The sequence below is a fragment of the Podarcis vaucheri genome, assembly GCF_965113315.1.
Source record: "Podarcis vaucheri genome assembly, chromosome: 15".
NCBI classification, from domain to species: Eukaryota; Metazoa; Chordata; class Lepidosauria; order Squamata; family Lacertidae; genus Podarcis; species Podarcis vaucheri.
The window spans coordinates 14,405,191-14,418,842 of NC_138753.1; the positions used below are offsets into that span (position 1 = coordinate 14,405,191).

A 13,652-nucleotide genomic window follows, 5' to 3' on the forward strand; every position below is an offset into this window, starting at 1 on the left:
TCTGTTCATTTTTCATAGTCCTTCCCCAGCCTGTGGTTGGCCCTGTGTTTCCACAACCACATTTGAATGTGTCTGTACAGGAGAAGAAACATTCAGTTTGGCTGGATTTTACTGTTTCAGCCATGTCAAAAACGTACGAGTGTCAAATGTTCTGAGCAAAATCTTGATAGCACAAATATGTAAAAAGAATGAATGAAAGAAAAACCCCACCAAGCGCTCTCTCACTTTCCCGAGAATAGTAATAAAATCTAAACTTTAAATCAGAACGAAAACACTTAAAACATCCGTATAGTGAAATCAGGGAGCTGCTCAGAGCTGAGAGGCCAGGGAGATGCTCTATGCATGCAGGAGAATGTGGTAGAGTCCTGAGATGGTAGGTGGACTGTACCACTCCATGCAAAACAAAACAAAAACCAGAAGTAGAAAGCTAGTTTATCAGGGACGGGTGATATCAGTCAGGAGTGCAAAAGGACACATACCTATAAGCTAAAATTTGTCATGAGGCTGGTGTTGTGTGAATAAATGTGTGCTGTGCTCTTGTGTTAGGATTCTGACAACCCGGACCTGCGTGATCGCGGTTACATCTACTGGCGCCTCCTTTCCACGGACCCCGTCACTGCCAAGGAAGTGGTCTTGTCCGAGAAGCCTCTGATCTCGGAAGAGACCGACCTGATTGAGCCCACTCTGCTGGACGAGCTCATCTGCCATATTGGTTCTCTGGCCTCCGTGTACCACAAGCCGCCCAACGCCTTCGTGGAAGGCAGCCACGGGATCCACCGCAAACACTTGCCCATCCACCACGGAAGGTAGGGATTTGGGGAGCTGCTTTGTTCAGAGCCAGGCCAGTGCTCTGTCTTGCTTACCTTACACGGACCGGCGGCAGATCTCCTGAGGGCTCAGGCACTCAGAATGCAATCGCCAAGATCCCTCACAGCCATATTCATCCTATGTGAAGTTAATCCTGTGTGAACCTAGCCGGAGTCCGGTACACACACCCCACGCCATGTGTGTAGCAGTTGTTTGCCATCATCCTAGTGAGTTCCTGGGCAGGATTTGCTTCTATATACCGTATTGGCCCAAATATAAGCCGCACCCACAAATAAGCTGCACCTTTAAAATTCAAGGGGGAATAAGAAAAGAAGATAATACCTGAATATAAGCTGCTCCTTTAAAATGGTGTCTTATGGTGGTGCTGGTGGTCCTAGGAGCTACGCGCTGCCATGGCGCCCGCCATCTTGCCTCACCAGAAGTCCCGTAAAAGCCAGTTTTTGTAAGGTCGCAAATTTAAGCCGCACTTCAACTTTTCACGGTTGGAATTTAGAAAAAAAGTGTGGCTTATATTCAGGCCAATATGTGGCGCTGTGGGTTAAACCACAGAGCCTAGGACTTGCCGATCAGAAGGTTGGCGGTTTCAATCCCTGCGATGGGGTGAGCTGTTGCTCGGTCCCTGCTCCTGCCAACCTAGCAGTTTGAAAGCACGTCAAAGTGCAAGTAGATAAATAGGTACCGCTCTGGCGGGAAGGTAAACGGTGTTTCCGTGCGCTGCTCTGGTTTGCCAGAAGCAGCTTAGTCATGCTGGCCACATGACCCGGAAGCTGTACGCTGGCTCCCTCAGCCAATAAAGCGAGATGAGTGCCACAACCCCAGAGTTGGCCACGACTGGACCTCATGGTCAGGGGTCCCTTTACCTATGGTAATAAGCAAGTGAATAAAAATAAGCTGGAACGTTGCAGCTCTTACCTTTCCTCTGTGTTCCCCCTGCAAGGCTAATGAGGCATTGCAAAGCTAATTTAGACATTTTGCAGCAGAAGTTCCTACGCCCCATGTCATCCTTTTCTAAAAAGGCACTAAACTAATACCTCCCTTTACCCTCTTTCCTGTGCAGCACTGATGCAGGTGACAGCCCGATGGGGACCACGACCACCACCAACCTGGAGCAGCCTCAGGTGATCCCCTCCCAAGGCGACCTCCTGGGTGACCTCTTGAACCTTGACCTTGGCCCACCAGTGAACGTGCCCCAGGTGTCTTCCATGCAGATGGGGGCTGTAGATCTTCTTGGAGGAGGGCTGGATAGTCTGGTGAGCGAAACGCTTTTGAACTCTATTTTGCTGGAGGTCAAGTTGCTTTGGCCCTGAAGTCCTCAAGCTCTCAGTCTCTAGGCTAGCTGCATAACTAAAAAATCCAGACTGCTACCTGCTTCCCTTTGTGCTAAGCAGCAGGAAGCAGGGGAGGGGGTTCAGGCAGGTGCCACAGAAAGTGGGAGCCACAGGGATCTTCTTTGCCCCATTTCAGATTTCCCCATTTCAGCAAGAACAAAGCTGCCACCTCTCTCTATCCCTGCCCTCCATTTGTGGTGGGGGAGCAGTATCAGGCGTGGACAGCTGCTTAGAGGGGAACTAAATATCACAGCAGTCGTGGGGAACCTGTGGCCCTTCCAGATGTTGCTGGGACCTTGCTTGGCTGGGGCAGGTGGGAGCTGCAGTGTCCTATCCAGGTCTCGTGCAGGAGCCCACAGGGTAAAGACAGGTCAGCTGCCTCAGCACCACGGAGAGCTCCTCCTGAGCAACTTGCTCCAACAAGGGCCCCTGTTTTCTAGAACAAGAATCTATTTAGGGCAGATTCATGCCATTCATTTAAAGTCCTATAATACTGGTCCAAACAGTCCTGGCTTCCCCCAGAGAATTCTGGGAACTCTCGCTTGAATGAACCTGAATAAATGGGGAATCCTCTGGATGTTGCTGGGCTTAAACTCCCATCATCTCCTGCCTGTTGGTTGTGTTGACTGGGGCCAAGAGGAGCCAGAGTCCAAATGCATCTGGAGGGCCACAGATTCCCTGGTTCTGAAAATAATATAATTTTCTGTCTTGCTGGGACCTGAGCTCCCAAAGGCTGTTTCACACTATACTTTTAGAGTACTGCGTTACCACTTTAAGAAGTCACGGCTTCCCCCAAAGAATCCTGGGAGTTGTAGTTGGTTCAGGGTGCTGAGAGTTGTTGGGACACTCCTTTTCCCACCACAGAGCTACAGTTCCCAGAGTGGCTTAACAATCCCTCTTCCCAGGGAGCTCTGGGAGGGCAACAGGGGTCTCCTAGCAACTCCCAGCCCCCTGAACAAACTCCATTTCCCATAACTGTGGCATCAGACCCATGGGGGTCCTGGCTAGACCCTGGCGCTGAGCAAAAGGTGCGGAAGATGGAGCATGAGGGTGTCATGTCATGCATCTAACTTTTGGACGAGATGTTCTTAGAGAGGAGGAGGAGGAGTGAAACACAGCTCCTGGTTCTCTGCATCCATCTTGCCTTCTTTGTAGCTGTGCAAACTTCAGCCTTGCAGGTTCTACTTCGGTGTGTCGCGTTTGGTTTTTACTAGAACCCCAAGATCCTCCAATCGCAGCCAGGTACAAAATGCTGGAGGTGGCGGCGGTGTAACATACCCTCGGATTTAAGGAACAGGGCGCCTTACTTGAGTGCATGCTCAGTAAAGGGTTTGTTTTCAACACCCAAACTGGGCTCTTGGTTCCCCCCTCAAGCTTTATTCATTTCAACTGCATAATTTAGAAAGCAGAGGGGGGCGGTGGAGGGGCAGAGCCTTGTTGTTGTTGCTATTTTTAAACAACGGGGAGTCAGAATCTACCGCAGATCTACAGCAAATCGCTCCGAGATTTGCTTTCTAGCCCAACCCCAGCACTAGCATATTCAGTGCTGTTCTCAGAGACAAGGGTGCTGTGACATAATGTTTTATATATACCGCATTTTTCGCTCTATAACACGCACCCGACCATAACACGCACGTAGTTTTTAGAGGAGGAAAATCTGTAGGCATGCCACCCGTAGGCGTTCCCTCCATAACACGCACAGACATTTCCCCTTACTTTTTAGGAGGAAAAAAGTGAGTGTTATGGTGCAAAAAATACGGTGTGTATATATATATATATATATATATATATATATATGTATGTATATTGCATTGATAGCACCACCTTTTTCTCCAAGGAGTCCAAGGTGGTGGACATGGTTCTCCCCCTCCTCCCGTAATCTCCACAGCAGTCCTTTGAGGTAGGCCAGGCTGAGAGGCAGTGAGTGGCCCAAGGTCACCTAGGCTTTCCAACTCTGTAGTGCCAGGAGCCCTTTCCTCCTCCGTTGTTTTGCCAAGGGACCTTATGTGCTCTAGCAGAGGATTCTGGGAGATACTTGTAGGAGACACGGTCTTCTTGCTGTTAATATTTTATTTCCCCTGCCCCGCCCTTCCTTTCACATGCGCAGTAAGAAAGGCACAAGGTTAAAAACAAAGTGGAAAAGTGCAGTCCAAAGCACAGCGGGCCAGTCTTTTCCCAGGGGCTGTTGACCAAGCGCCTGAGAGCATCCCCAAAGCTCTCTCTGGCTGGCTGTAGGAGGGAAGGCAAGATCAGCAGCCGAGAGCGAGCCATCCTTCAGGGAAGCTCATCCACTCTAATGGAGCTCCTCTCGGAGGAGATGGGGGGGGTCCCCTGGGAAACAGTGGCCAGACAGGCTTAGAAGGAACTGGAGTCTAATCCAGAGTCTAATCCAGAGTGGCAGTTCTCCTAAAAATCATTAAAATTCTGCACCAGGAGAAGGGGAGTTCTGTGACCGTATGTCAGTTATGCAGATTGGGGAAACTTTTTTTTGCATAATTTTGCGTTTGCATCTTTTATTCAGGAACGCACACTGCCTTGCACTGCCTTTGGTTTATGCTAACTTTTGAGAAGGTCGCAGAGCTAGACGGGACTCAGTTTCCTTCTCCTCCCCCTACCAGGGTGTTTTGCCATATGTCAAAAAGCTTCCTGCTTAGGCAGGTATTCAGTGTTTAGCCAATGCATCTTGTTTTTATTATGCTGTGGTTTATTTTTTGCAAGGAGAGGGGGGTATTGCATTTAATGGTTGGTTTAGTTCAATGGTTCCCAAAGTAGGCAGTGCTGGCTCCCAAGTGTGTGTGTGTGTGTGTGTGTGTGTGCGCGCGCGCGCGCGCGCGTGTGTGTGTGTGTGCTGGAAGTGCAAGTGACTATCAGTCTTTGAAAAGCTGGCTTCAAGTTCATCCATTTTGTTGAATGGATTAAACTAAATAGTTTTAATCGGATTTTGAATAAATATGCAATTAATTGTCCCTGCTCTGAATTTTATCGTGTTTAGCATCTTCCCTAGTGGGCTGTGCAAAATCTCCATTCTGAATAATGTTTTTAACATGGTAGGGTTTGGGCCAAGGGAGGCAGGTTTATGTAACCAAGGCAGCAGTGCCCCCCCCCCAATTTTGGGAACGACTGGTTTAGTTGGTCTGATAAAAATCTACATCTAATAAATCAGCAAAGTAAGAAGTAAATAAGCAAAATGAAAACCCTTCTGTTCGCTCAACCACTGAAAATCACATTCTGTCCCAACTCCTTCCAGCTTTTAATACTTACGGAAATGCTGCCAACACATTTTAATGTATATTTTTGCAGCTAGAAACTTGTGCGTTAAATGCTTTGTCAGATTTGTTATTGGTTTAGTTTCATGATTTTATTAGGATCTTTGTTGGTTTTGGTTGTGATTATTATCGAAACCCGCTCTAGAACGATCTTGGGGAGGAAGGGGATTGTAAATACAACTAATAAGTAAGCGAAAGCCAGTGGCGCTTTCCAGGGTGCTAAAGTTTTAGCGCCCTGTTCCACAACGCACTTTCCCTGCAGAGCCGCAATGTGTGCAGAGCCCTGTTTTCATTCTGAGCTGCGGCCTGGTTGCCCCCCAGCCTGGACTCTGCTCAGGAAATGATTTGTTGCCTCCTGCCACTCGGACTCCGCTTTAAGCTCCGTGGACAGGAGGCGCCCTGAGGCTTCTTGTCAGCTCTCTCGGCTGCCAATGTGCTGCTTGTGAGCAGATGCGCTGCCCTGTCACTCATTAGCCCTTCCATTAAGGGCTCTGCGTCTTCCGACTGCCCTGGCCCTCCCAGATGGCTGAGCCTTTGAACGGCAGGTCTCCCCGGCGCTTCTCTCTGTTATTAGCTCCACCTTGCTTCTCATCCCGGCTGGGACTTAGAGGCGCCACGTCCCTCACGTAACATTGCAGGATCTTGGCAGCGCCTCAGCAGAAGAGTGCTTGCCTTCTTGTTTGCCTGCCTGCCTGCCTCACACATGGCTCTTAGATAGGAATCCGGAGAAGGCAGATGCCCAGAGTAAAACTGCAATAGCGTGGAGGAGAATTTTGCTGGAACGAGTTCCTGGGGCAGCCTGTCTTGTGGGAACGGAGCCGAGAAATGTCCCCTGCTGACTCAAGCACCTGCCATCATTTATTTTTGTTGGCATCTGTCTGTCTCCGGAGGCAATGGAGAAGTGCATCTTTGGGGGTGAAGTCAAACTTGTTGGCAGGTTGCAGCGCCTGCTTTGGCTGTAGAGACTGATAAGGGAGAGGCATGTTTTGTTGCAGCTGGAGCAGACGAAGGTGTCCGGTTGTACTGCTGCAGATGCACTTCTCTCTGCGCTCCTCCCAGCGGTCATTCCCCCTCTGGTCACTGCTGTGGGTGCATGACCTGACTGCCTCTCTCCAGGTGCATCATTTATTTATTCAGAAAGCTTTTATAAATCGCTTCACGTTTTTAAAATCTCTTAGGCAGTGTGCAGTCTTAAAAACAGATGATATTATTAACCCAGTAAACCAACAGTATGAAATCATTAGAAACAAATGAAAAAGCAGAACGGAACACGGAGGTTAAGGGGTGATATGATAGCCATGTTCAAATATATAAAAGGATGTCATATAGAGGAGGGAGAAAGGTTGTTTTCTGCTGCTCCAGAGAAGCGGACACGGAGCAATGGATCCAAACTACAAGAAAGAAGATTCCACCTAAACATTAGGAAGAACTTCCTGACAGCAAGAGCGGTTCGACAGTGGAATTTTCTGCCAAGGAGTGTGGTGGAGTCTCCTTCTTTGGAGGTCTTTAAGCAGAGGCTTGACAACCATATGTCAGGAGTGCTCTGATGGTGTTTCCTGCTTGGCAGGGGGTTGGACTCCATGGCCCTTGTGGTCTATTCCAACTCTATGATTCTGTGATTCTATGTTACCACATGTGGTGGACATGCAGCTGTGGTTATTAGAATAGCAGAAATACTGAGACATGAAGTTCCCTTAGATCCAGCATTGATATTGCTCCACTATATGTCATTTATCGTCCAGAAAGAACATAAGGAATTTGCACCCTTTTTGTTAGCAGCTGCAAGAATGTTCATAACTCAGAACTGGGAAGTTACATGACTCCCTTTTGGGGAAGGATGGCTTTAAAAAGTTTGGGATTTACCTAAGAGCGAGAATTGCAAGTGGCTGTAGAAATAAATTCTGGGGAAACAAGTCGTTTAGCAATCCCTCTTCCCAGGAAATTCTGGAAGGGGAACAGGGGGCTGACAACTCTCGACACCCTGAACAAACTGCAGCGTCTATGATTCAAGACATGACTTTTGAAAGTGGCATGATGGTGCTTTAACATACGGTGTGATTGTCACCAAAAGAAACTGCTCAACAAGATTCCCAGCCACTTCAGCACCATGGACAGCACTTTGCTGTCTTATACAGTGGTACTTAATTCGTTCCGGAGGTCCGTTCTTAACCTGAAACTGTTCTTAACCTGAAGCACCACTTTAGCTAATGGGGCCTCCTGCTGCTGCCGTGCCACCAGAGCACAATTTCTGTTTTCATCCTGAAGCAAAGTTCTTAACCTGAGGTACTATTTCTGGGTTAGCGGAGTCTGTAACCTGAAGCGTATGTAACCCGAGGTACCACTGTAGTCAGGCCATTGTGGCCCATAACCAGTCAGCTTCCCCCCAGCCTGTTGCTCTCAAGGTGATTGGAGCTACAGCTCCCATCTGTGGGACTCTGAATATTTTTGGTGGGCTTGACCAATCCAGAAGTCTTTACGCTGCCTGCCAGTCACACAGGGCTGACATTTCTGCCCTGTGGGGCTGGAAGAGGACTCTGAAGCTCAAACACACACACAGAGTCCCAAGAAGCTCACTAGGCCAGTGCCCTGTTTAGATGCCATAAGGCTACCTATTGAAACCCCAGACAAGTTTCTTGTAGGGAAACTTGGGTCTCCAGGAATCCCCCTTCCCCTATTTCAGCCAGATCTACAAAGCTTGGGGAAGAGGTGTGTGTGTGTGTGTAAAAATCATAATTATTATGTGAATGAACGAGAAGCTGTGATTGTCTCTTTCAAAGTCGGCTTCTCAGCCCCGTGGCTCTTTTTGAGATAATCTTGGCGCAGGAACCGATGAAAGGCAGATAAAAACATCTGGTGCTATTATGCAGAATTATTCACAAGCTGTTTTGACACTGCTTTTATGTAAGAGGCTTGCTGATAAGAAGCCTGCTCGCTGTTTCCACCCTCCCCCTTCCTCGTTTCGCAAGGGAACACTCCTGAAGGCCCCTGGGGGGGCACCTCTGACTCCTCCATGGCTGGGAATGAATCTGCCGGGGGCTCCTCTCTTTCCCTTACAAGGGCTGCCTTCTCCGCACAAGGCAAGCCTCCCGTTCTGCCTGCAAATGCGGCAATAAATTGAAACGAGGCAATAGCCCCACACGGTTACTACTGCAAGAGGGAGTCGTAAATGCATAAGTGCTCAGATATTTCCCCCCTCTGGAAATACGGCGCTTGGCTGGCTGTAATAAAGGGCTGTAGCTCAGTCGCAGAGAAAATACCTTGCATGAAGCTGGTGGGTCCAGGTTCATTCCAGGAAATCCCCCCTGCCAGAAACAGTGACTCCTGTTGGTGTAGCCAGGGCAGGGAACCCCTTTGGCTCACTGGGCGGCTTTCAGGGAGGTGCAAGCTAATAGTGGGTGGAGCCAGATGCAGAAGTGGACGGAGCAGCCCATGTGGCCCTTAATCTGCACTCCAGCCGCACAAAAGCAAGGGATTTTTACGCACATGAATCATCTCCAGCAAGAGATGGGACTGCAGTTCACTTTCCAGCCAATCAAAAGCACTTGAGAAGGGGGCAGAGAAGGGGTGGCCTGGGGAGAGTCCCGAGGGCCAGATAGAGGAGACCAGAGGGCCTGAGGTTCTCTGGCCTTTGCTGTATACTGTACTTTGAGGTAGAAGGAGCAGTGGCACCTGACTTAGTACCGTATTGGCCCTAATATAACCCACACTTTCCCCCCCAAATTCTGACTGTGAAAAGTTAAAGTGCTGCTTAAATTCGCGACCTTACAAAAATTGGCTTTTACGATATCGCTGTAGGATTTTCTTCTACATTTGCCATTTATGGGTGTGAGTGCCTGCTGAATTTTAAGGTAGTGGCTTATATTCGGGTATTGTCTCCCCCCTCCCCTTGAATTTTAAAGGTGCGGCTTATTTGCGGGTGGGGCTTACATTCAGGCTAATACGGTATAAGGCAACTCTGCTCCCCGTCAGCCAGGCCTGACCATATGCTAGGAACTCTGCAACACACATTTCAGTAGAACAGCATAAGAAGAGTCTGTCTCCTGGATCAGGCCGGGGGCACGGCATCTAGCCAAGCACCCTGTGCTGACAGTGGCTAACCAGGTAGAACCATAGAATTGTAGAGTCAGAAGGGACTCATCTAGTCCAACTTCCTTCAGTGCAGGAATGTCCCTTGGAAGCGCAGAAGTGGGACCTGAGCAAAACGGCACTCTCCCCTCCTGTGGCTTCCAGGATCTGGTGTTCAGAAGGGAGCATACCTTCCTTGAATTTAGTAAAGTTACTAACTGTGCCCGAGAGCACCACAGGGAGTTTCTTGTGTTGGTCACCTAGCCTTAATTGTTATTTTTTGTAACTTCAGTTGTACTCTATAAAGTCATAACTGGGTGGGTGGGTCATCTCTGCTGGAGGAATACAAATTCTACGGGTTCGGATGCAGGTGGTCATCTAGGAACAACTTGGACAGATATGGCGACGCTTCTTTAAAAATCTGTCGCTTTGGTACGGCAGATCTCCTGGTTGTCTCATCTCTGTGGCCAGTGCCCACGATTTGCCTTTTTCTTGCTTTTGCCTGGATTCAGCTTTTACTCCCTGTGGACTTTTTGGGGTTTCAGGCTCGTGGCTGTCCTCGCCTTTGCTATATCGATGCTCCTGCTGGGCGACTGGTCTGCTCACGGTGAAAGGGACGGGGCGTGTGGTGTTGCAGCACTTCTTGGGGTCCTTTGTTTTTCTGGCACCTGACAACCTCGCTGAAATGAACTCTTCTCCCCTCCCTCTTTCTCTTTCCCCCCTTCTCCCTGATTCTTTCTCTCTTGCAGCTTGGCAGTGACCTTGGCGGGGGAATTGGAGGCAGCCCAGCAGTAAGTCTCCCCCATTCATTTTGCCCCCTTGAAACACAATGCTCTGTTCTCTTTTCCTCTCCATCCCCTTCCCACAGGCCCTTTCCAACACATGCACCAGAGGTGCCCTAAATACTCAGAGGAAGGGCTGTTGCTTGGTGGTAGAGCCTCGCTTTGCATTGCAGGATATCCCAGGTTCAGTCCTCAGCGGCAAGCCCAAGTAGTCTAGGGGAAAAGACCCATTACCATTTTATCCTGAGAGGCAGTTTTCCTCCCAGGTCACCCAGTGAGTTTCATGGCTGAGTGGGGATTTAAACACTGGTCCTAGTCTGACACTCTAACCCAGCCTTTCTCACCCTTGGGTCCCTGGATGCTGTTGGACTACAACTCCCATCATTCCTAGCCAGCATGGCCAGTGGTCAGGGATGATGGGAGTTGTAGTTCAAGAACTTCTGGGGGCCCAAGGTTGAGAAAGGCTGCTCTAACCACCACACCATGCTGTTTTTTCATGGGTTTATACAAGACCAGTTGTTTCTTTCTGAGTTTTGTACCCCCACTTTGCCCTCGGCTTCCTGAATTCTTAGAAACTCCTGATCATTTTAATGTCCTGGATGCCTTTTTTTTTGCAAGTGCTTGAGAACGCAGGAATGGAAATGAGAGCTGATTAGCACCACCTGGGCTAAAGAGCTCCCTTGAGTGTCCCTTGCTCACCCTCCGCCCTCTGCACCCCCGCGGCCCTCCCCACCCTCCAAAGCCTTTTGAGAAGAAGGGAGGACTCTTAGGCAGGCGGTTTTCAAAGGACGCTCACCCTGCGAAGGTGATGGGAGAGATGATTGCGGGGATTAAATTTGCAGAGCGCATTGGTATGCAAATCCATTATTTGGCACTCTTGATAATTCAACGAGATTCCGGTAAAGAGCTTTGAAATATTCAGGATATAACCCGAGTTTGTGGTTTATTTAATAAAGGCATCCACTGTGTGCAAAACGCTGAGATGCCGTCATCCCTTTCCTCCTCCGTTTCCTGCTTCCAGGTGGGGCAGACCTTCATTCCATCATCGGTTCCAGCAACCTTCGCCCCATCTCCGACGCCGGCCGTGGTCAGCAGCGGACTCAACGACCTCTTTGAGCTCTCTTCTGGCATTGGGATGGCGCCCGGAGGATACATGGCACCCAAATCGGTACTTGCAGAGAGTGGCTGCAGCATTACACCTTTCCCAGTACAATTTGTCTGGCGGTTTCTCTTTAGGTTATGATAAACTGAGTTTGTTTTCTACTCCCCCTCCCCATTGTTCCATATTTAGTTATTTGGAATCGTTTATATACCGCTCACTGTGGAAAATCCCGAAACATAATACATTAAATCTATATCTACATCACAAATTATCATTAGAGGGGAAAACAGGACAACCTAATCTAGAGCAAATGATCAGGGAAACTCTGAGCAAAAAGGGATTTTTATTTTTAAACATGGCAGCCCTCTAATCACGCTTCCGTTGTCTGCCCACTTGCTTCCAAGCTAGATGGATTGAGTATTAAAATGATAGAAATTGTAGTGTTGGGCGATCTGGAGGTCATCTAACCTGACCCCCTGCTCCGTGGAGGATCTACAACAGCTACAGTATCCCTGACAACTCCAGGGAAGGCCATACCACCACCACCCAAGGCAGCCTATTCAATTGCCCAACAGCCCTCACTGCTAGGAAGCTTCACCATACGTTTTGCCAAAATCTACTTCCCTGCCATTTCCAGCCTAATCCTTTCCAGTTCTAATCCTGCCCTCTGGAGCAACAAGAGAGCAAGTCTGCTCCATCTTCTGCGCTCTTGATGGCCTCCTCTTGTGCCATCCTGCCCCATTTGCTCAGGTCAGCAGGGGAGGACACCCCCTCTCCGCAATGCATCCCCCCCACTGTCTTAAGGCACCTTGAAAGAGCCTTCTCTGTTGCAACACCCAGGCTGCGGAACTCCCTGCCCCAGGAAATTCATCCAGCAATTCGTATTGGTGCTTTGGCACCTCTCTTAACAATCTTCCTGTTAATGGCAGGAAGTCCTCGGGTTTGAACTCTCTATCCCGGGCTACCCCATGAAAGTTGATTTTTTAAAAATAAAAAAACCTGATTCTCCCAACCATCCAAAAATGATTTCATCAGCCATCAGAACCTGATTACTTTTTAATTGCTGAGGCTAGCCGCCTTTGAAATGGAGAAGGCAGGACGTAAACATCTCTCCAGGCCCAGCCCCATTTGACACTGACCACGGTTTCCCCAATAACCTTTCAGGTCTGGCTGCCGGCTGTGAAAGCCAAAGGCCTGGAGATCTCCGGCACCTTCAGTCACCGGCAAGGGCACATCTACATGGACATGAGCTTCACCAACAAAGCTTTGCAGCACATGACGGACTTTGCCATTCAGTTTAACAAGAACAGGTAAGGCCGCCGAGTAACAGGGGTGGTTACCTGGAGTCTGTTTGCCTGATTCTGCTGGAGGGCATTCCTGATAAGGATGACGTCTCCTCCTGGAAGAATCAGGCAGGTCCTCTGAAGCCTTTTGCCTCTTCTCCGGGGTGGCAGGAGTCCTCCCTCTCTCCAGGATGTACCCTGCCGGCATTTGGTGATGGTTGAGTCTTCCCCGCCCCTGAGAAAACTAGTATTTCTCATGTTTGCTTTGTGCCTCTCCATCAGTTTGGTGATCTTTAAGACTCCAGCCAGATGGGTGGGGTAGAAATAGCAACATTATTAAAATTATTAATACAGGGCAAAACTAATAAACACACGCCGTGGGCATGTGGGAAAGCGGCTTGGTTCTGGGAGGAAGTCCGGGACTCAGGGCAGATTACACAGATAAAATAGAACAAGCTAGCATAGAAAGGACAATGTAATTAAACACTAATAGAATTAAAAGAGTATAAAAAGAGATATTAAAAACAACAGTAAAAACAAGAATAAAAGCAATTACTGGACTAAATGTCTCTAAGCATCCGGAGCTGGCGCTCCTTGGTCTTTTCACGGGAGACAATATTAACTTACAGTTTAAACCTCTAGTAAGTTCTCTTCTGCTAGCAAAGAAGCTCCCCATAACAAGATATAGGAAGAACTCAGAGGGTGCTTCTCTGTGACAGATTTGTATAAAAAACTATGGCAAATAGTTACGGGACAGTTCAATAATAAAATGGGCACAAGGCTTGAAGCACAACTGATCGGCACAGTTTTATTATGTACATGGCTAAAAGTGAAAATTACATTTTGATTAACATAAACTATATTTTGATATATTTTATTTTTTGATAAAAATAAAAAGTACAGCTACCCCAAATACGCAGTTTTATCTAACTAAACTAATTCAGCCTGTCCTTTGACTTCCTATGCCCAATGAGGGGAAAAAGTTAGTCCAGCAATAT

At 48.4% G+C, this 13,652-nt stretch overlaps 1 protein-coding gene across 2 annotated transcripts in view; it reads left to right on the top strand.

The window, feature by feature from the left end:
- Positions 1-13,652, top strand: part of AP2B1 (adaptor related protein complex 2 subunit beta 1) — a 63,599-nt gene that overhangs the window by 29,821 nt on the left and 20,126 nt on the right. Inside the window, exons 13-17 of one of the 2 annotated variants that reach the window (XM_082201385.1) lie at positions 547-806; positions 1,886-2,078; positions 10,237-10,278; positions 11,291-11,437; positions 12,536-12,681. In XM_082201385.1, the coding sequence (XP_082057511.1) occupies positions 547-806; positions 1,886-2,078; positions 10,237-10,278; positions 11,291-11,437; positions 12,536-12,681 (788 nt within the window). The remainder of the gene's footprint in view (positions 1-546; positions 807-1,885; positions 2,079-10,236; positions 10,279-11,290; positions 11,438-12,535; positions 12,682-13,652) is intronic. The other variant, XM_082201386.1, reaches the window with a different exon arrangement.